This window comes from Anguilla anguilla, chromosome 4, assembly GCF_013347855.1.
Source record: "Anguilla anguilla isolate fAngAng1 chromosome 4, fAngAng1.pri, whole genome shotgun sequence".
Classification (NCBI taxonomy): domain Eukaryota; kingdom Metazoa; phylum Chordata; class Actinopteri; order Anguilliformes; family Anguillidae; genus Anguilla; species Anguilla anguilla.
The window spans coordinates 60,805,516-60,826,417 of record NC_049204.1 but is presented as its reverse complement, the minus strand read 5'-3'; the positions used below and the strand labels follow the sequence as shown (position 1 = coordinate 60,826,417).

General features: G+C 44.5%; 3 protein-coding genes across 6 annotated transcripts; all 3 read right to left on the bottom strand.

Moving 5' to 3' along the window:
- Positions 1–37: 37 nt before the first annotated feature.
- On the bottom strand, positions 38–4,616 carry dtx3l1 (deltex E3 ubiquitin ligase 3L1). Its single transcript, XM_035413977.1, has 5 exons — positions 4,480–4,616; positions 3,509–3,570; positions 2,555–2,722; positions 1,962–2,176; positions 38–1,459 (listed from the first exon to the last, which is right to left on the bottom strand). Exons 3-5 carry the CDS (start codon positions 2,717–2,719, stop codon positions 1,390–1,392), a joined length of 450 nt encoding a protein of 149 aa, XP_035269868.1. The 5' UTR covers positions 2,720–2,722; positions 3,509–3,570; positions 4,480–4,616; the 3' UTR covers positions 38–1,389.
- A 1,479-nt stretch (positions 4,617–6,095) lies between these two features.
- LOC118225499 (E3 ubiquitin-protein ligase DTX3L-like) lies at positions 6,096–9,856 on the bottom strand. Of its 4 annotated transcripts, XM_035413973.1 has the most exons (6): positions 9,666–9,856; positions 9,445–9,530; positions 8,697–8,789; positions 8,038–8,207; positions 7,233–7,423; positions 6,096–6,760 (listed from the first exon to the last, which is right to left on the bottom strand). In XM_035413973.1, exons 3-6 carry the CDS (start codon positions 8,770–8,772, stop codon positions 6,691–6,693), a joined length of 507 nt encoding a protein of 168 aa, XP_035269864.1. In that variant the 5' UTR covers positions 8,773–8,789; positions 9,445–9,530; positions 9,666–9,856; the 3' UTR covers positions 6,096–6,690. The 4 variants fall into 4 exon arrangements, with proteins under 4 accessions (XP_035269864.1, XP_035269865.1, XP_035269867.1 ...); XM_035413974.1 differs by lacking the exon at positions 9,445–9,530; XM_035413976.1 differs by lacking the exons at positions 9,445–9,530; positions 9,666–9,856 and adding an exon at positions 9,363–9,431.
- Positions 9,857–12,771: 2,915 nt separating this feature from the next.
- Positions 12,772–20,041, bottom strand: LOC118225475 (E3 ubiquitin/ISG15 ligase TRIM25-like). Its single transcript, XM_035413932.1, has 6 exons — positions 19,286–20,041; positions 17,708–17,803; positions 17,234–17,467; positions 16,561–17,040; positions 14,145–14,338; positions 12,772–13,439 (listed from the first exon to the last, which is right to left on the bottom strand). Exons 1-6 carry the CDS (start codon positions 19,874–19,876, stop codon positions 13,370–13,372), a joined length of 1,665 nt encoding a protein of 554 aa, XP_035269823.1. The 5' UTR covers positions 19,877–20,041; the 3' UTR covers positions 12,772–13,369.
- Positions 20,042–20,902: the final 861 nt, after the last annotated feature.

Genomic DNA, 20,902 nt, shown 5'->3' with positions numbered 1-20,902 from the left:
GATGAATCAAACCTCGTGTGACAAATAACACATGACAGATTTTACTTTGTCATTATTTATTCATTCAAAAATAAGCTGAAGCCTTCTGTAAAAAAGAGAGTAATGAAGCTTTTTTGTTTCCATATAAATTACTATCATGGCCTTTTTAGGTCAAAGCCTTTCAAAGCTTTACAAATGTGCGTACTAGATATAAGCATAAAATGAAATAGGCCCGCATTTGTGTACAAAAGCAATAAATACAAGTTATGAAATGTGGGTGTAGTGCCAAACTGGACCACAAGGGGAAACCGGCAAACAGCTGTTAACAGTGCACTAAAATGAGCATTTATGTCAACAGAAAATACTAAGACAACTTGGGTCACAAAAGTCTTTTCGAAGTTCTGTCTCAGGCAATCCACTATGTCATGCAAAACGTAGGCTGTCGGTCTCTGAAGCATATTGAGGCTGAACAGAAACTGTGACTGCAACATCACAGAATCTCACGTCGTTGATGTTGTGTGAATCTCACTTGGGATTTCACTGTTGTTGGACATGGAATTCTCTGATCTCTTTTCTTTTGGAAAGTGTAGCACTTTAAACCTACAGACCTGTCTCTCTAAATGAGCTCTCATGAGCATTCCCTACCCATTAATTCATTACCCATTAATTCCCTACATGGATTATATTACAGTAAACATTTCGTATTTATTGCATGAGAACATCGCCGTCATAGTCCTGCCATATACTAATGCACATAACACATGAACGTCAGTTAGTGTAAATGATCGGACCAGTTGTGCAGAAAGCAGTACTTAGTTCAGAGACAGGCGTGTCCCTCTTTCCCCAGCCCTAGCCTACATGACTGTGAGCCAGTGCCAGTCAGTGGTGCCATCTGCCACCGGGGCAAACAGTGTGGACAAGGTGACTGCACGCCTGTGGGACAACTGTGGGCAGTTGTGTTCCGGCTAACAGCTAGCGGTAGCTAACCGCTACCGGCTAACAGTGGCTAACGGCTAACAGTGGCTAACCGCTAACGGTGGCTAACCGCTAACAGCTAGCGGTAGCTAACCGCTACCGGCTAACAGTGGCTAACCGCTAACGGTAGCTAACCGCTAACGGCTAACAGTGGCTAACCGCTAACGGTGGCTAACCGCTAACAGCTAAACCAATGCAAGCCTTTTTCTGTGCAGCCTCAGTTTGTTGAGTCTTAACGAATCTTTAAATTTGTCAATCCTAAAACATATCAAATATCAAAGATTCAGAGGGAAAAAAAATAAAGAAGAGAACTGTATCAATTGGTAAACAGAGCAGTGTATAAAAATACAAAAAATTCTGTAAAAAAAAAAAATTAGTCCACGTGTTTTGCTGTCCATTCATCAAAGGGTTTTAAACAGGTGTCCATCTGCCACTTCATTCAATGTGTTTGGATATGAGGATCTGGTTTACTTTCTTCAGGTACAGAGTGTCCGGGTAGCACAAGCTGTGTAGCACAGAGCAGTAGAACACAATATGATGATAATAATAATAACAATAATAACAACAACAACAACAACAACAATAATAATAATAATAACAATAATAATTATTATTATTAGTACGGTGCGGACCTTAGCAAACAAACTATGGGTAGAAACAGCCTTAAAGCCTTGAAGGGATAGTCCACTTTCTGGAGTTTTAAAAGAATATTTCTCTTTAAATTTCATTCACACTAAAACTGGCCAATCAATGACATACACTAATGGATGAGGCATACACTTGAACTAATATTTAAAAAAACTCCAGAAAGTGAACTATCCCTTCGACCCTCACACACACACACATCACATACCCACCTACTGGGTCCAGAAGTATCGTCCCAAAAAAGTGAACTATTACTTCAACCCCTCTCGCACACATACCCACCTACTGGGTCCAGACGTATCATCCCAAAAAAGTGTCCTATCCCTTTGACCCCCCTCTCGCACCACATATCAGATACCCACCTACTGGGTCCAGAAGTGTCGTCCCGGGTTTTGAGGGGGATGTCGCTCAGGGCGACCGCGTCTTCGCCACTGTTGTTGGTGGCCACGGTGAACACCAACTTCTGGTCGAAAGCCTTCTTCAATTGCGTCACCACCTTTCTCCCATGTCCGTTGTCGGGCAGGTAAGCTTTAATGTTCTGTCCATAATACTTTTCCCCTGGATTAGGGTGTTTCTCCTGAAGGGTACAAAACATCAAGGGAGACCATTATTTTAAAAATGTGGCTGTTTCCTATGGAATGGCAAATTTGTGCAGCACACATACATACAAGTAGCTGAAACGTTGTGATTTTGAACCTAAATATATGCTACAACAGATGCTACAACAGAACAGAAATCGCTGTAGAATTTTTTTTTTTTCCATCCAAAACTGCCAGCCACATTGGTTATTTCACAGGAGAAGAATCTATTGCTGTATGTTCACAGCTAGTGGTGTGACAAATGAATGCAAACAACGGACAAAACAAATTTACATGAACAAAAATTTCCATAAATCTTTCTCAATTGAACAAAAAGAAATTTAAGTAGTGTCAAAATAAAAGTCTTTAGACCTCACCGTCTGTATCCCGTCCTCAAATTCGAAAAACATCTCAATGGTGCCATAGCGTGGATAACCTGGGAGGTGCTTTTTTGTGTAGACCCATGTCATATGTCCCTCTGGCTGGTTTCCCACAATCCTCTCATTCTGTACAAAAGTGTGCTTGCCGTGAGTTGTCCCCATGATCCTTGAATAAAAAAATAAAAAAAATAAAAAATGCATTCGGACAAACAGAGCGGCATTGTGTCCGATAAACACAGTTAGCACTAGCTAACCGTAGAGCTCACAGTGCTGTTAAATACACAGAAGACTTGGGTGCAACTATGGAATCAGTGTTCTCAGTTAGCAAGCGATTCTAGCCCGAAGTTGGCACTGCCAGTTCGGACTTGGCACAGATCTGGCCCTAAATTGCTTGCTATCTGAGCTGTGGTGTGTTCAGCTCTGGCCTCACCCCTTCCCACCCCTACTGAGTCCCCCCCACCACACCCCACCCCTACCGAGTCCCCTCTCACCACAAACCCCCCCCCCCCACCCCTTCTGAGTCCCCTCCTGCTACTCTCCACCCCCCCAACCGTATTAAGTCCCCTCCGAACACAACCCCCCCTACTCCTACTGAGTCCCCTCCCGCCACAATCTCACCCCTCCAACCCTATTGAGTCCCCTCCGACCACAACCCCCCCCCACCCCTACTAAGTCCCCATCACCACAACCCCCCCCCACCCCTTCTGAATCCCCTCCCTCCACACCCCACCCCTAGCGAGTCTCCTCACACCCCACCCCCCCCACCCCACACGCACCCCTACCATGTCTCTTGACGTCAGTATTTTTTCTGGCCACACCCCTGCCGACTGCATGTCTTCGTGTTGTGTGTGAGTTTCACACAGACAGCACATAGAGCAGCATTCACACGCCCCCTTACTGCTGCAGCAAACCTGCCGCACCGGTTTGGCAAGCCTCTCTGGCTACACTTACCTCGTCTGTCTCGGAATCTTTCCTGGAATCCTTCCTCTCTTTGCTACTCCTCCCTTACGAACCTGCCAGCAAAGACAAGAAAAAAAAGCTGCTATACAGTTGTGCTGTGCCCCCATCCAGATTGAATGATTTATCAGTTGATTGATTGATAACCTTTATTTATAGACGGTGGATCCCACTGAGAGCAGGGTGTCTTCCGCAAGGGAGACCTGATTTCAGCACCAATTAAACAATTTCATAAATACACAACACATTTTTTTTTCTCATGAGAACACAAGTTATTCAGTTAAAGAGGAGGATAAAACGTGTTTGATAAGGGTTCTAAATTGGCCCCAGAGAAACCAGAGTGGAGAGTTGAATACCTTATTTGCAGTAAGCGATTTCATTATATTAATCACCCCCCCCCCCCCCCCCCCAATTAAAATGGCTCAATAATTCACTCCCTCATCATCTTCAGCTCCAGTTGTGGGGGTCCAAAATGGCTGCTGTGAAACACTCAGGTGGGAGCTACTCAGTTGGGGTTGTGGTTAATTTCCCCCATATTTCACTTTGAGATAGCAAATCTTTTTATGTTTTATTTTTTTATTTTTTTGTGTTCAATCAGTAATTATCGACATTAAAGTTTGAATGCATTTAAATCACCTGGCATTTCCAGGAGTCCATCGGCAGCCCCACGCTATTAAAAACAAATCTAAAATGTATTTATTCATTTTGAATGAAAATTCTTTTTTTTTTCTTTTTTTTAAATAGCAGAGGTCACCCATTCTGGTTACGGAGACACAGGGTGAGCTGGTCCTTGTTCGTTAAAATCAAAAACAGGCCTAGAACCAAGAGACCTGAGGTGAAAAGGCCGAGCAATCGGCTCGTCAATCGTCTGCTGAAATGCAGAAGGGAACCAGCAGACATAGACTCTCCCGGCCCCGGGCTGAGCCGCCTCAAAGCCCCCCAAACCAGAGTGAAATCTGCCTTACCTGCGAGCCGTTTGTTTCAGATGAGGGCGTGGCGCGACGGGTAATCTCCGTGGCAACTGGCGGAGAGGCGAGACGAAGCGACTGGTGTTCTTGCCGCCGGTGCCTGGAGAAGTCTCCTCTTTATAAACACACTTCCCTCCCATATAATGAGCCAAACTTACGTCAGAATCACCGCGCGGGATGAATCACCGCCGCTTTTGCGCTTAACAAAGAACTACTGCGTCTTTTGTGTCATGTCCCAGAATGCACTGTGCCCCTTTGAACTTTCCCTGCTTTAATTTTGGTCACAAAAAGTAACAGTTGTGGCTTCTTGGGCAAACAGAGGTTGAGAATGTGAAAACGGTGCGGTTGACTCTGGCGGCGAGGGCAGCATTGTCCCGAACAGGCACAAGATTTCCTCCGCACAATGCCACCTGCTGGGGTAGAGCAGTGAGGCCGCTGCAAAAGGGCGAGGTCATCGCAGGTGACCCAGGCTTGTGCTCCAAATTTGGACAAGGGGGGACGGCCACCTTCCTGAGCATGACATTAACTGCAGGCTGGTGGTGTGCGGGAAGTATTTAGGGGGCAAACTGTCCACGAGGCTGTGGAAAAGCAGACGGCCTTCAAGCAGGAGCTCGCCCGACCTGACCGTGGACCTGTGACATAACAACCGGCCAATCAAACCGCGAGAACACGCCCGTTTGTGTAACTGCGACATCACAACGAGGCGATCAAACCGCGAGAACACGCCCGTTTGTGTAACTGCGACATCACAACAAGTCGATTAAACCACAGGAACACACCTACGTCAGCCTCACAGACGGAATGTTCCAATTCCGGGGAGGGCGTTCCTCTTCGATTCACTCTCACATCAGGAATAAGCTGACGCAGCAAACCAACCAGGATCAAAGATGCATTTAATATACCTTAAGAGAAATCTGGGGGGGGGGGGGATAAAGATAAATAAAAACAATGACCAAAACATTGTCAAACAAAAAATGATATAATAAATAAAAATGGTAATTTTACAGATGTTTAAAGGCTTTAAAGTTTCAAAATAATTATCAGCTCCAGTTCTATTTATAAACAATGGCCCTAATATTGACTGGTGACTATCCTGGCCATGTGAACAGAGACCATGGTTGCTCATCAATTTAACAACCATAGGTAAAGCAGTTCAATTTCCAGTGGACAAAGTTTCACTTAATATTCAGAATCTTATGGGTTGAGATGGAGGACTGCCTTGTTATTACCAATACCGACAGGCTTAATTATGATTCTCACAATATTTATCATTGTATCACTGTGGCATCTTCCCTGCCATTGCTTTTACAGAAGATCATAAGGGGTAGCTGGAATACAAACTGCTGATTGGTTGTGATTACGGGTCCTCAGGTGGCTCCTCCAATCAGAACACCTTGTTAGCCCAAGGGTGCAGAACACAATTCTGGGATGGCTGATACTCCCACTCCCCTCCCCCCCTCCCCTCCACCCCCCCAGTCATATTTTGTGCCTTAGTCTTTACAGATTTAATCGTTTCTAAGTGATTGTGGGATACTTACAGGAAGTGGCCTGAAATTCAGACACAGCCCAGATGAGCAGCAAACACAAAAACATGAAACTCAGGTTCCTTCAATGGCTTTCAAAAGTTTTTATTTCTTAATTTTTTTACACAAGGTACTCATGAACAGACACATCAGAAATAACATGTTGCAAAGGCTAAAGCTAGGTGGGAATGATTTTATCAAAATCTATTATCCACGATCTCAGTGACATCACAGGTAAGCTACAACATTCTGTCTTGCACAGTGCAGGTCTGCTATATTTCTCCGACATCCAGAAATATACATCGTACATTTAGGTGCAATTTTTGCACAGTTGACAACCCACATTGTCCACGGTACTGCCAGCTTCTCGTGAAAAGATAATGCTCACACTGCGGATTATTGCACAGACTTGTTCATCACAACCAAACGGTCAGCAGCGAAATCAATCGACTGCGTATAGACGCGTGCTCCCAGCATTTAAGAAATAAAATACAATTTTCTGTTGTCAGAATGTTAGCTAGAAGTGTAAGGGTGCCCGTCCCTCCCCCCCCCCTCCCCTCCCAGCTGTGTCCTTCAGCTGAACTTTTAAAGGAAAAAAGCTCTCTTTTTTTTCCGCCAAGTCGTTCGTCCAAGGCTTTTTAAGCGGAAGTCCTTCTGTCTGTCCGTCGGTTTGGTCTGTCTGACTTCACTCAATGCCTTTGGATTTCAGGACCTGCTTCACCGTCATCAGGAAGTACGGTTCCGGGTTAGTAAAACTGCAGAAGAGAACACAATGTGTAAGTGTCACACACACACACACACACACACGCACACACCCACACACACCCACATGCAAGCACACACGCACATGCACACACCCACACGCACACGCCCGCACCCACACACGCACTGAAGTCATATTCACTTTCATTCAGCTCTTGGTATACATTTTTAACACAATAGTCACAGTATTTTATTTTCATAAACCCACACACACACACACACACACACACACACACACACACACACACTTTTCTACATTCAATTGCAGTCACTTAGATGATCTTCTCCAGGGGAAAACATCAGCCTTCGTCTCTGGAATTCCAAAGTGTGACATCACAGAAGGGACACAGAAGGCCTTCTTGGCGACGTCCTGGCGGTCAGGACACCTCGGCCAAAACAGGGCTGGGGAGGCCCCAACGGACTGTCACACGACTGGCAACGGGGGAAACCACTCCCAATACACACCCGGTGCAGTGCGGAATGTCGCTCCACGTGACCGCCTCCGAGCCGTTGCTGCCGCTGGCCACCGTGAACGTCAGCCCCTGGTCGAAGGCCTGCTTCAGCAGCCTCAGCAGCTCGTTGCCCTCCCGGTCGTCGGGCAGGTAGGCGACCGTGCGGAATCCCGCGAACGGCTTCCCCGGCCTCGGGTGCTTCTCCTGCAAGCAGGGAGAGTCACGCGTCCGAGAGGCGAGCGCGGAGCGCCACTGCGACGCAGCGCCGCCGCTCACTGCCACTAAACGTAGGAAGGTTGTGGTGAATAAAAATGCCAAAGCTATGTTTTTTTCTTCTACATCCCAAAAAAAAACTGTGCTCCAATGTACATAGTATTGCAGGAAACATTGCTTGCAGAAAACTATGTTAAGGGCATGCCACCAACCATTCCAGAAGGGGTAATATTTCAAATTCATTAATTCTTCCCCCCCCCCTTTATTTAAACAAATGTATGGTTGACTCATTATCAGGTGCAAATACACAGCAGACACCTTATAACAACAGTTAAAAAGCAACTGTAATTGGACAAAACTTCATACAAATTGGCTTAATATCTTTTTAATTATTTGAGCATTGATCTAATGGGAAAGGTTCAGATGACTCTCACACACAGACACACACACACACACACACACAAAATTCTGGCAACCAAGCCACACCCACCTCCACAAGTGACTTTTCTGGTTTGTGGAAAGAAAGAGGAAGATTCTGGCCCTTTCAAAATAAACGTCCCCACCCCCCCCCCCCCACCCCCCCACCCACCCACTGCAAACCTCACCGTCTGTATCCCATCATTAAAGTTGTATTCAATCTCGATGGTCCCACAGTGAGGATAACAGGGAAGGCTCCTGGGAAGGGAGATCCACTTCATATCTCCGTCCGGCTGGTCTCCCACAATGCTCTGCTCGTTTTTAAGGGCCACTCCCGCTCTACCTCCATTGGGCCTCTCTGCGAACGACACACACCCCGGCCGCAGGTTAACCGTGTTATTGGCAGCTGCATTTCCACCCAATAAACAAACTGCTTCAGCTGGACAAATGGATATCATGTAAGAAACGCATAGAAAGTTCTGCAAGCCACCCTGTGTGAGAGCTTGCAACGTAATGAATGCTGCTCACCTGGTTTCTCGAGGCTGAACTGGGGAAATAATTAGCCACCCTGTGGTGGATCTAACCCAACGACCTGAAAGCCCAGGCATGCAGGGCGACAGGGCTTGCTGGTTTTCACTTTGGCCACAGTATCACGGAAAACATTCGATTGGTCCGAACAGCTGATCGCAAGGTTAAGAGTGTCTTGGCTGGAAATGATCTGCTTACATAAGGTAACTCTAGCCTGTGGCTTTCTCTCCAGGCAGGTGTCGGTGACGCCACCATTTTGCGAAAGTAAACACACACACGCGCACACAAAAAAAACATTAAAGAGGGAGCGGACGCATACCCTGGTTAGCAGGTGGACCCGCCCCGTTCAGGTACTGATTGCACTCCCACTTCTCTTTGTGGTGAATGGTCCCCATGGCCCCTTCTTAAAACTCTTACATTAAAAAAAAGAAATAAATTATTAATCACACTTCACCGGTCATTTTCCCTCTTGCCCGTGAAGAAACGCAGGGCCTGAAAGGTCATAATTGTTGTTACGCACACACTTAATTTTATCACGCTTAATTGATCATCTAAAGCAGTTGATTGCACAGGTAGCTTACCTCACCTGGTTTTGTGGGTCTGAAGTCCCTTTTGTTTTGTAACTCAGCTCTCAGTAAATAAAGTGAATAAAGTGAAGCTGTTGATTGCACAAATAACTCACTTCACCAGATTTTTTTTCTTCTTTTTTTGATGCTGAATGTAAAATAAATAGTCTAATTTGTCAACACTGGCCAACAATTAATAGCAATAATTGTTTTGTTTTTTCTTCACAAGCACAAGCACAGTTTGGCGAATTCAGCAATCCCTAAAGCTAACTTGCCAAAGTAGGTTTCAGTTGGAAAAAGTGCTTTTTGAATTTATTTGCCAGCCAAAGTTAAGGACTGACAAATAAATAATGTTAACAGATTACAGGCATGTTTGCTTTCTAAGTTTGAGACGGAAGCAAAATCTGCACACCCTTCACCTCACAAGAACGAAACTGGCTAAGGCCGAGCAGCGACTCCTGCAGCAGCCAGCCGTGCTCTTCTCCTCCGGTCAGTGCCCACCTTGAGTGTACTGCACAGCCCGTCTCAGATCCTGCAGCTCTGATTTCTCTGTCCCGCGCTCTCTTACGCACCTTCCTCGGCTGTTTCTGCGGACAAATGTGTCTTGTCGAATCATATCTCCTTTTTTTTTGCACTTGTATTGAGTCATTAAAAAAATGCAACGCACGCACACTCACACACGCACACACAGTCATAAACCTTTTTTCGCAGCAGGTGCTCACCTGGAATGCGTCGCACTGGCCTTGTACTCTTCTACCCCTCCTTGCCCCTCGCTCCTCTCCCCTCTCCAGGTAGGTCCCAGGTTGTGCTCCACAGAGACTGCGGTCCTCCTGCTCTTTGCGGCTGGTCACGCAGAGAGCTTCCAGCCGCTTCCAGCTTCCAGAGCTTCGAAGTTGCAAGTGTGAATTCTCTGGCGGCGCATTCTGTTGAGGAAATGCGAGAGCTGAAGTGAAGGAAGTGCGGAGGAATTTGCGGATTCCGCAGGGGACTGAATACCAGAAACTAGTGGGGGAGGGGAAAGGGTGGGGGGTGGGGGGGGGGCAGTCACACCAAAAGACTACCTGGTGGTATGTCACTGCATGCTCTATGGGAGGGTTTCACGCCCAGGAACCTGAACAAGAATTTCGAGACACTCCCTTCCCTGGAACTGCTAACCTCGGCAAACCAGCTTGAGTCACGCTTGCGTCTCGCGAGCCTCACCTGTGTGCTGTGTGTGGGCCTCACCTGTGTGCTGTGTGTGGGCCTCACCTGTGTGCTGTGTGTGGGTCTCACCTGTGTGCTGTGTGTGGGCCTCACCTGTGTGCTGTGTGTGGGTCTCACCTGTGTGCTGTGTGTGGGCCTCACCTGTGTGCTGTGTGTGGGTCTCACCTGTGTGCTGTGTGTGGGTCTCACCTGTGTGCTGTGTGTGGGCCTTAGCTTACCTGTGTGCTGTGTGTGGGTCTCATCTTACCTGTGTGCTGTACCGTACCTGTGTGCTGTGTGCGGAACTCACCTGTGTGCTGTGTGTGAGACTCACCTGTGTGCTGTGTGTGGACCTCACCTGGGTGCTGTGTGTGGACCTCACCTGGGTGCTGTGTGTCCGGAAGCTGTCCTCCTGTCTGTCCCCCTCACCGTTCTGCCTGACACCGTCAGCCGCTTTGGCTCTTTATCATTTTGATCAGTTTGGCAGAATTGCAGCGCCATTGTGCTGGTTTTGCCTTCATTGTGTTTAAGTGCTCTTGGCTATGAGATACATTATAAAAATGAAAGTATAGTGTTTTTATTATTATTATTATTATTATTATTATTATTATTATTATTATTATTCCCGTATTATTGTGTTTTAGATGTAATAATTGAGGACTCACTCATGAGCAGAAATAGAGTTCGCTTCCCTTACTGATTAGAATGTTGCAAGAAAACAAGCAATTAAGTACTTTTTTGGAGCAGGCGAGGGGTGGGTTATCGATAAAGAGATTTTGAAAATAAACAATGTTATGTTTTCTTTGGAGTTTGAAAGCATTTGAACAATTCCCAGTTTCGTGGGTGTGCCCCACGAGCCTGGAATGTTGGCTCCGCCAGGTCGTCGGCATGGCAACGAATTGCAGCGAGTGCAAAGAATGTTAATTGGTCGTAGCACGAGGGTCATTGTTATTTTCCCCGGTCCCGTTTCTGTTTTAAAACGTTAATGTGTTAACTTTTTGTGTGTGTGTGTGTGTGTGTGTGTGTGTGTGTGTGCTCCGGAACGCGTCGCTGTTGTTTCAGGGCGTGGCGCGCAGGCCGGTGGCAAAGCCGTCCGCTTCACTGCAAACTCTCAGAAGCCGGACCCAGGGAGTCCGGCTTCTGAGATCAGCAGATCAGGGGAGTTGAGATCAGCTGGAAGACTGCGAGGTTCCGGGGCCAGGGGCTGGGGCCGTCAATGATTTAGGATTGCTTGTCCGGCCTGGAGACCGACTCCTCCCTCCAGTTTTGAAAGCAAGGATCTCATTCATCCAATTTTAGGCCGGGAGGGCTGCAGTGCCTCCAGGTGTTCAGCAGGCTTAAGCACTCACTTTCAGTCACTCGGCCTGAAGGGTCCACGCTGCCTCTGCTTTACTAGGTCTTCAAGCGGGGGGCGTGATGCTCAAATCCAACTTTATTTTGGATTTAGTTTGGATTACAAATCTAAAATTGCGCAGTTGAAACATTATGGAGGGCACGGCGTATGTGTATATACACCCACCGGCCACTTCATTAGGTGACAGGAGTGGCACCCGGTGTGGTCTTCTGCTGCTGTAGCCCATCTGCTTCAAGGTTTGAAGTGTTGTGCGTTCAGATATGCTCTTCTGCATACCTCGGTCGTAATGAGTGGTTATTTGACTTGCTGTTGCCTTTCTATCAGATCGAACCAGTCTGGCCATTCTCCTCTGACCTCTGACATCAACAAGGCATTTTCCCCCAGAGAACTGCCGCTCACTGGATATTTTCTCTTTTTCAGACCATTCTCTGTAAACCCTAGAGATGGTTGTGTGTGAAAATCCCAGTAGATCAGCAGTTTCTGAAATACTCAAACCAGCCCGTCTGGCACCAACAACCATGCCACATTCAAAGTCACTTAAATCACATTTCTTCCCCATTCTGATGCTTGGTTTGAACTTCAGCAGATCGTCTTGACCATGTCTACATGCCTAAATGAATTGAGTTGCTGCCACGTGCAGGGGAACAGGTGTACCTAATGAAGTGACCAATGAGTGTATATATATATATTATATATATATATATATATATATATATATATATATATATACGTATAAAATATGTAGATGAAATACATTTTGCAGGCTTTAGAGGTCTGAGATGCATCCACCAATCACAGCTCTTGGTCGGTGATTTCATAGACCAATGATGTGCGATGCGACCAACTCCATTCACGTGGCAACCTTGCTATACCCCTATAGGCCTCAAGCACGGGAAATTTGGTTGAGTTAAATTATAACTATGGGTGGTGCAGTGGGTAGCACTGCTGCCTCACAGCAAGAAGGTCTTGGGTTCGAATCCCGCCTTGGGCCTTTTTCGGGTGCTCCGGTTTCCTCCCGCAGTCCAGAGACATGTAGTGTTTTTATTGGTTTTAAATTCCCAAAACAACCAAAATGCATTCATCTAAAGGTCAAAAACTCATCAAGAAAAAACTGTGAACAAAATTTCAACATCAAAACAAAGAAAAGTCAGTTCTTTAAATCAATAAACATCAATACATATGCCTAAAACACAAAATCACAACAACAGTATATATATATATAGTATTTATTTATTTTTAACACAGACATTCTCTGTTAAAAACAGTACATGTACTGGGTATATATTTTTTTGACTAATAAAGCTAAATATGAATGCATCCAAAATGATACTGTTTGTATAATGCATCCTTACACTGTCATATTATACTGTGTATTTGGCATGTTTTCATCACCCTCAAGAGAAACACATTATTTTTAAGGTGAGCCTCTGTCATTAAGTGTTTTTATACTGAGAAGAAATGTTTATATATAGATATTAAGAAATTAGTGTACATAGTTCCCTGGGAGACAATCCAGAGAGGAAATGATACAGTAACGTGGGGAGGGGCTACACTTGATTGATGTATGACGTCATTATTGAAGATCCAATCCAGTTACTGCATACACAGGAACAGAGGAGCACACAGCGTAATAGAGTCTATCACAGAGTCAGCAGAATCAGATCCATCAGGATTGAGTAGATTTATCACATATGTGTTTCTAAAGCAGTGACCTGCTACCTTCAGTTACGATTCTTCTTTCTGACCTCATAGAGTGCAAAGGTCAACTGGCTGGTTCCTCTCGATCTCTAATGTCTGTCTATCGTGTGCCCATCTCTGTAATGTGGTGATTTTCTCTTCTGGTCCATTTGGTGGCGCTGTGCTGAGGATCTGATGTCTCTGTTCATCCAATCATTCAATGAATTTGGCTCTGAGTGCCGCCTTCACCTTCTGCAGGAAGTCAGTCTGCCAGCACTCATTCCTGTGGAAGAAAGAAACACACACTGATCAAGGACCAGCAGGACTGAGCTCAACACAGGAGACATGGAGAAACTCACAAGTTTGGTGCTGAAAACTGACATCTAACTGTAAATGTGTAAAGAGAAGCAAAGACACTGAACACACCCCAGCTTCCACTCATGTGCTTTTATACTTCATGATTAATAGAGCTTTTCTGGTAGCTGTGACACACCTGTGTTACTACACAACTGCAGCAGAGGTCAGGTTTATACTGCAGACAGAGCTAAAGACCCTGGTCCTTTACCATGGAAACCAATCACACTCTTCTCCTGACTCTAGGGGATGATGTCACCCTCTGCAGCAGACTCACATGCTTCTATGAGCTCTGCTTGTACATTATTAGCAATATATACAAAATAGTATGCAAAGCATTTTGGGAAAATTCTTAATTGTATTCTGACATATATGCATTAATTTGTAGCTTTCGTATGGATGTGGTGATTGGTTATTAAATGTTCTGGTGTAAAGTTTTATTCTCAGTGAATAAAGAAACAGACACATAAAGATTGAACAGCAGTAGCTGAAGCACAGACATGAGGAAACAACAGTCACATTGACACTGCTGGGCACTGAGAAATGATCACATATCCAGTGATTCATATTTTCACCAAATAACTGAAAATACACTAAATCCAGCAAATCAGAAAATCACACTAAAAGGCCATACCAGTTTTCTGCATGGGGGATGTCAGCGTAGACGACTCTGTCTTCCTCTTCATCAGTTGCAGCCACAGTAAAAACCAGCTTCTGGTGAAAGGCTCTTCGCAGCAGCTTCAGCACCTCCTGACCCTCTGGGCTGCCTGGTAAAATGGCTTTTGTTTGGATTCCAGTAAAGGGCTTTCCTGGGTTGGGATGGGCCTCCTGGACAAAAAATATAACACACAAGGCAAAGGGAAACTGTATGGAAGTAGATCTTATGTACTGTAGGTCTAAGGGCTCATGTTTTCAACTCAATTCAGTTTCATTTTATCTGCCAGCTTTATATATACACAATAAAAGACTAAAAAGTGTACACATCACATGAAAACAAGAAATATGAAATTTGTGAATGATTGAACCTGGGGCTGTGTTCAACGTATTCATACAACATATTATAACTTAATTTTGGATGATGCATGTATGAATACAGTGATTGCTGTCTTATGATTATAGTTAAAAAAAAATATATTAAATGTGTGCATTTGTATTACAAATAAGGTGTCGTTTGAAAGGTTCATTTCTATAGGTGATAAGCATGCATGACTGTTTTCTTTTTAATGTGTTTTGTGGGAGCGCACTGAACTTCAAAGGCTTTTGAGTTTATTTGTTTGTTCTTGGCTGGCATTACATGATTTCTTTAAAATAATATTTATGAATCACAATGAACAGTTGTTGTGATCGGTGATTTGTCCTCAATTTCCTCTAATTTGGTTTTCTGAACAAAAAAAAAAAACAAAAAAAAAACAATTTCCACGTGGATCAGTATCCTTGTTTAATAGTGACTCCTGTACTGGGATATGTATCTGAAAGGGACCCCAGTATTGGGATATGTATCTGAAAGGGACCCAAGTATAGGGATATGTATCTGAAAGGGACCCCTGTATTGGGATATGTATCTGAAAGGGACCCCTGTATTTGGGTATGTACTGTACAGTGACCCCTGTTTCGTGGAATGTATTGTACAGTGACCCCTGTATTTGGGTATGTACTGTACAGTGTCTCCTGTATCAGGGTATGTATTGTACAGTGACCCCTGTATCGGAGTATGTAATGTACAGTGACCCCTGTATCTGGGTATGTACTGTACAGTGACCCCTGTATCGGGATATGTATTGTACAGTGACCCCTGTATCGGGGTATGTATTGTACTCTGAGATACCTGACAATAACCAGCATGAGGCTGAACTGCCAAAAACCAAACAAATTAGGCTACAAAAAATATTTTAAAAACTCCACGACAGAAAAAAAAACACTGAAACAGCGGTGGGAAGAAATCCTCAATGGGAAGTGATCTCAGAAGAAACTCGGCTATAGAGGGAGAGGAGCACTAGTACTATGAATACCTAAAATATTGGTAACACTTTACAATAAGGTCACATGAATTGGCATTAACTAATGTAGTTGTTAACTAATAACTACTGGAAAGTTCATCTGTACAGGTGTGTTAAGGTATTTGTACATCATTAACTCATACTAACAACTACATTAGTTGATGCCAGTTCATACTGGCATGTATTTTTTAATGGTTAACTAATTATAAGTTTATCCTATGATTTGCTCATGTACAAATAATCATGCAACCAATACGTTAGTTAATGTATTTGTTCACTACTTACTAAATTTCATGCTTAATTAATGTATTTGTACATCATTAATCATCATGTTAAAAACTGCATTATTCAATGCCAATTCATATGACCTAATTGTAAAGTGTTATAAAGTGAGGGACAATGGTGGCCCAGTGGTAGAGCTCCAGCCTGCCATGCCGGCGGCCGGGGTTCGTATCCTGCTGGAATTCGCTGGCATTTACTCTGTGTCACCCCTAGCTGCTTCTGTGGACATACATCAATCATTCCACAGTATCGTTATTCTGGTCTGCACTATTGTCAATGCCCCAAAAATCCGGCCGCTGGGCATGCGCAAGTCAGTGCATTCGTAGTGCCGGTCCCAAGCCCGGATAAATGGGAGGGTTGGGTTAGGAAGGGCATCCGGTGTAAAGCGTATGACAAATCAAATATGGGGATCAGGATGATCCGCTGTGGCGACCCTGAACGGGAACAGCCGAAAGAAGAAGAAAAGAAGAAAGAAAAAACTAAGTGTCATAATGCACCTTGGGTGTTATTTATAACCCCAAAGGTGCATATTGAGACACAGCAGACCAGTATAATGAAATTAAACAGTAGCATGTTGAAGCGCTGCACTCTAATACTGGGATAATAGAAAGCAATGAAATATATTTTTTCTTTGGAAACAGAATGATGAAACAGCTTTGCAGTGACTCTGCATCCATGATGCTGCTGCAAAATTACATCTTTCCAAATCACATGAATCCAAGAGTACTGAATTATGAATTAAGAATTCTTGAATAATCATCATTTTCTTACCGTCTGTATTCCACTGGGAATATTGTAGGTAATACAGATACATTGTCTTATTGTGTGTCTCAGATATTGCACTGTAATCTGTCCCTCTGGCTGGTCTCCCACCACTGTGAGTGCTTTTAGACACACTGGACACTGACGACCCACACTAGATATAGAGCTACGCAGACAGTCTTCACAGAAGGCATGAGTACATATCAGTCTCAGCTTGTTCTGCCAGGGCTTCATGCAGATGAGACAGGTCTTCACTTCAGCTGCTGTGCCTCTGGCTTCTGAAGGTTCCCTAGTCTCAGTAGAGCAGCCATAAATGCCTATTGCTCTGCATGCCTTGGAGATCTTAGACATTTCAGCCTTGCAGACGTCCTCCAGTCGCTCTTTCAGCTCAGAAACACATTTCCTTACAGTCTCAAAGGAGATGTGTGGGTTGATAGTGATGCTGGGTAAGTCTCCAGGTCTGGCAGGGACACAGAGAGACTGAGAGCTCTAATTAGAAAGAGAGAGAGAGAGAGGATTAAGCATCAGTGGAGCAGAATTGGGAGTAATAAAACGCTTCGCACAAGATAAGAGGACAACAAAAACTGTGTCCTCATGTCCAAAGCATAAGTCAGAAATTCCAGTCAGATAAAGAATCAGGAACAGCTCCATTAGACAGCTCTGTCAAAGCCAGTGATGTTACCTGGAGGAAATGGATGTGATCCTCTGTGTGTGAAAGCTGCTCCAGCTCAGTGTTTCTCCTCCTCAGCTCAGCAATCTCCTTCTCCAGTCGCTCCAGGAGTCCTTCAGCCCGACTCACTACAACCTTCTCCTGATCTCTGATCAGCTCTTTCACCTCAGTGCGACTTCTCTCAAAAGAACGAATCAGCTCAGTAAAGATCCTCTCACTGTCCTCCACTGCTGCCTGTGCAGAGCGCTGTTAGGAGACACAGAGAGAGGAGAGCTGAATATTTTATCTAGGCCTTTCACTCAGCTCTTACTGGAACCCCAGACAGCCTGTTCCTCACAGTGTGACTCAGTGGGATAGAGCCCCACAGGGCTAGAAAGTGGTCCAACACTGGGCCCAACACTGGCTGACTGGAAGAGAGCCCTGACTGAGCTCTGAAATGGCTCTTTCAGTAGCCAGCTGCTGTCTTCTCCTCTGGTCAGTACCCACCTTGAGTGACTGCACAGCCTGTCTCAGATCCTGTGAGTCCTTCTCTCTCTCCTGGATTCTCTGCTGGAATTCTCTCTGTGTCACCCCCAGCTGCTTCTGTGGACATACATCAATCATTCCACGGTATCATTATTGTGGTATGTACTGTTGTCATAATGTCAGAGAGGTTTTATACGTAGTGGACAAAGTAAATTTGCTTTTTTTCTTTTAGTTGCACTTTTGCATATACTAGGCATATTAACATTTGCATGAGACATGTCACCGTGTTCCAATTCATTCAAATACCGTTTCAGGTCTGGCTACCTCTGACCACAACAATGAAAGGTGTACCTTTTGGCCAATTCCCTGTATCAGCTTCAATTCTTACAACAAACTTTAGAGCCATGGCTTTGAAAGCTGTATCATAAAACACAAAACCGCTTGCAAATGTTTCTGCCAGAGTACCTCTCAGAGTACTTCGCTTTGTTGCAGCTAGCCACTATCTATAGCAGCAGAACAGCAATGTCTGTTTATTTGTTATAACTTTAATAAGCTGTTACTTCAAATGACAACTTACATTTTTAACAGTACATTAAATCACACGTTTTTCTTTTTCACAATGTATCAGATACTCCATCTTTCTCGATCCTTTCCCTGCATCAGTACATCTATGGGCAGGATGTCACCTCCACTCATTTCACAATACGCCCGTTTGCTTAATCACCCCAATAATGACAAGAAAAACATGAATAGGGATATTTCCTTGGCAGAAAATCTTGAACGTTAGCAGTCCTCTGTTTACAATTTAATGCATCACTAAACAACAGCATATACATTCTGGACTGCATTTATATAGTGCTTTTATCCAAAGCGCTTTACAATTGATGCCTCTCATTCGCCAGAGCAGTTAGGGGTTAGGTGTCTTGCTCAAGGACACTTTGACATGCCCAGGGCGGGGTTTGAACCAGCAACCCTCCGACTGCCAGACAATCGGTCTTACCTCCTGAGCTATGTCGCCCCATGAGCTGCAGCATAATGCTAATCTTTTCACCACTGATGCCTCTGTCTTTTACAAAGCTGAGAAAGGTGAATCTTTTCTGTTGATCTCTGCATGCTCTAAGCCATGGCTTCTGTAATAAAAATGCTAAATATGCCAACTCATTTAAACAGCTCAGTTCACTTCCTGTTTTATGTGCTTAATCACTGTCTGGACTTCAAACTTCAAGCCTACTTCATGGATAAGACTTAAAGCTACACAGCTCAGAGAAATAGTGCATTCATACTCTGAAGTACATTCATAATATCTAGTAACGCAAAATATAAATAGAATTTAATTGTCACATTGTATTCCGAATGACTGAAACAGAATATATGCATTTGGATACAGGGAGTATTTTGAAAGATGTTTCCACTGTAGAATATATATTTCATAGTAGAATAAAGTTATTCTCGTGTAGAGGCTTGCTGATTACATTTTCCATTGCTTTGTAAAATGTCGTAATGAATGAGTGATTGAGATAACTTTTCCATAGTGCAGTGTTTCCCTGGGTTCCCCTTAAAGCCAAAACTAAGCATAAAGTGATAAGTTCCGGTCCTTACCTGTTTCTCAGTCCTTTCTTTTGCAACTGAAACTGTATCATGGCCTCTGTGATCTTCAATTGTACAGAGATAACAGATAAACTGCTGATCGGTGCGACAGTAAATCTCGAGCGCTTTGTCATGACAAGAGCAGATCTTCTCCTGAAGGTTTCCAGTGGCTTTAACCAGATTATGCTTCTTAAGAGCAAGCGATTCATAGTGAGGCTGGAGATGAGTTTCGCAGTAAGAGGCCAGACACACCAAACAGGACTTGACGGCTTTGTACTTTCTCCCAGCGCAGAAATCACACTCCACGTCTCCAGGTCCAGCGTAACAGTGAGCAGGAGGAGCAGCTTGGAGTCCTGTCTTCTTCAGTTGTTCCACCACTTCATCCAGTAAAGTGTTTTTCTTCAGGACAGGCCTCGAGGTGAAGGTCTCTCTGCACTGGGGACAGCTGTAGACACCAGTATGATCATCCTGATCCCAGCAGCCCTTAATACAGCCCATACAGTAACTATGTCCACAGGGAATAGTCGCTGGAACCTTGAGTATATCCAGACAGATCGAGCAACTGAACTGGTCCTGATCCAGAAGGCCTGCAGCCTGTGCCATTTTACCGCTCAAATTGACAGAGATTAGTTTCAGTTCAGAATGTTGTGTAGTTTTCTCTGAATCTGTTTGAGAAAGAGCAGGAGATATTTCCTGGTGTTGAGCAGACCCACCCTGAGGCTGGTCTCTGCTATTTTACCGCTCACGCTGACAGAAACAGAGTTCAGTTTCGTTCCTCTGAAATCACATGACAGAGAAGGTGGGAGTGACTTCCTGGTTCTGCCCACAGCTGCAGGAGGTGTGGCGCTGGACTGAGGCTATGCTGAACAGAGCATGGAGTGAAGAGAGAAAGATATGATCTGTTCGTCTTTACCCATTTCTGACAGGAAGTTTGCTGCTCAACAAAAGCCAGACTCTGATCAGAAAGTGGACTTTTTTTTCAAACTCATTTGTTTAGAGTCCCTCCCCCCTCTCCTATTTCCTCACTGTCCCCCCAGTCTTTTAAGAAATTTCTTAGGCGAAAAAGCCTAATTAAATATTATTCAGCCATTACATTACATTACAGGCATTTGGCAGACGCTCTTAATCCAGAACGACATACAACAAAGTGTAACCAGGGACATGTGTGTTGAAAACCCTAGAGGGGAGTACAGTTCCAAGTGCAGGGAGCGGCCGCGTAGTGTAACTTGGACCCTGTAGGTTAATCTGAACACAAACAAAAGTAGGAGCAAAACAGTATTTGCAAATAATACAGGCAATAATTAAACAAGTAGGCACGAGTGCAATAACTAAAATAAACTAAAATAAACAGCTTACCTAGTTATATACCTAAGCTTACATGACCAATTAGAGACTACAGGGAGGTCGGGAGGGGTGGGGAGAGGTGCAAGCTGAAGAGGTGAGTCTTCAGTCGTCGCTTGAAGCCGCAAAGAATTACCCATAGATGTCCTCCAGTAGAATCTGATTGTCATGCTTCTCATCCTAAAACCATCTTTACTGGGAGACACAGTGTGGCTCAGTCTGCAGGGCGGGTGACTGTCAACCCATGTGTGAATCCACCCATGCGCCCGAGGGTTTGATTCCCACACT

What these genes read in the sequence shown, in the direction of transcription:
- dtx3l1 (XM_035413977.1), bottom strand. Translation starts at nt 2,719, where the DNA reads ATGGGGACAACTCACGGCAAGCACACTTTTGTACAGAATGAGAGGATT. An exon ending in TTGAGGACGGGATACAGACG is followed by an intron (nt 2,177 to 2,554) that starts GTGAGGTCTAAA and finishes TGTACCCTTCAG; the next exon opens with GAGAAACACCCTAATCCAGG. An exon ending in GACACTTCTGGACCCAGTAG is followed by an intron (nt 1,460 to 1,961) that starts GTGGGTATCTGA and finishes TGTGCTACACAG; the next exon opens with CTTGTGCTACCCGGACACTC.
- LOC118225499 (XM_035413973.1), bottom strand. Translation starts at nt 8,772, where the DNA reads ATGGGGACCATTCACCACAAAGAGAAGTGGGAGTGCAATCAGTACCTG. An exon ending in GGGTCCACCTGCTAACCAGG is followed by an intron (nt 8,208 to 8,696) that starts GTATGCGTCCGC and finishes TGTCGTTCGCAG; the next exon opens with AGAGGCCCAATGGAGGTAGA. An exon ending in TTAATGATGGGATACAGACG is followed by an intron (nt 7,424 to 8,037) that starts GTGAGGTTTGCA and finishes CCCTGCTTGCAG; the next exon opens with GAGAAGCACCCGAGGCCGGG.
- LOC118225475 (XM_035413932.1), bottom strand. Translation starts at nt 19,876, where the DNA reads ATGGCACAGGCTGCAGGCCTTCTGGATCAGGACCAGTTCAGTTGCTCG. An exon ending in AGGCTGTGCAGTCACTCAAG is followed by an intron (nt 17,468 to 17,707) that starts GTGGGTACTGAC and finishes GTCTCCTAACAG; the next exon opens with CGCTCTGCACAGGCAGCAGT. An exon ending in ATCACATCCATTTCCTCCAG is followed by an intron (nt 17,041 to 17,233) that starts GTAACATCACTG and finishes CTTTCTAATTAG; the next exon opens with AGCTCTCAGTCTCTCTGTGT.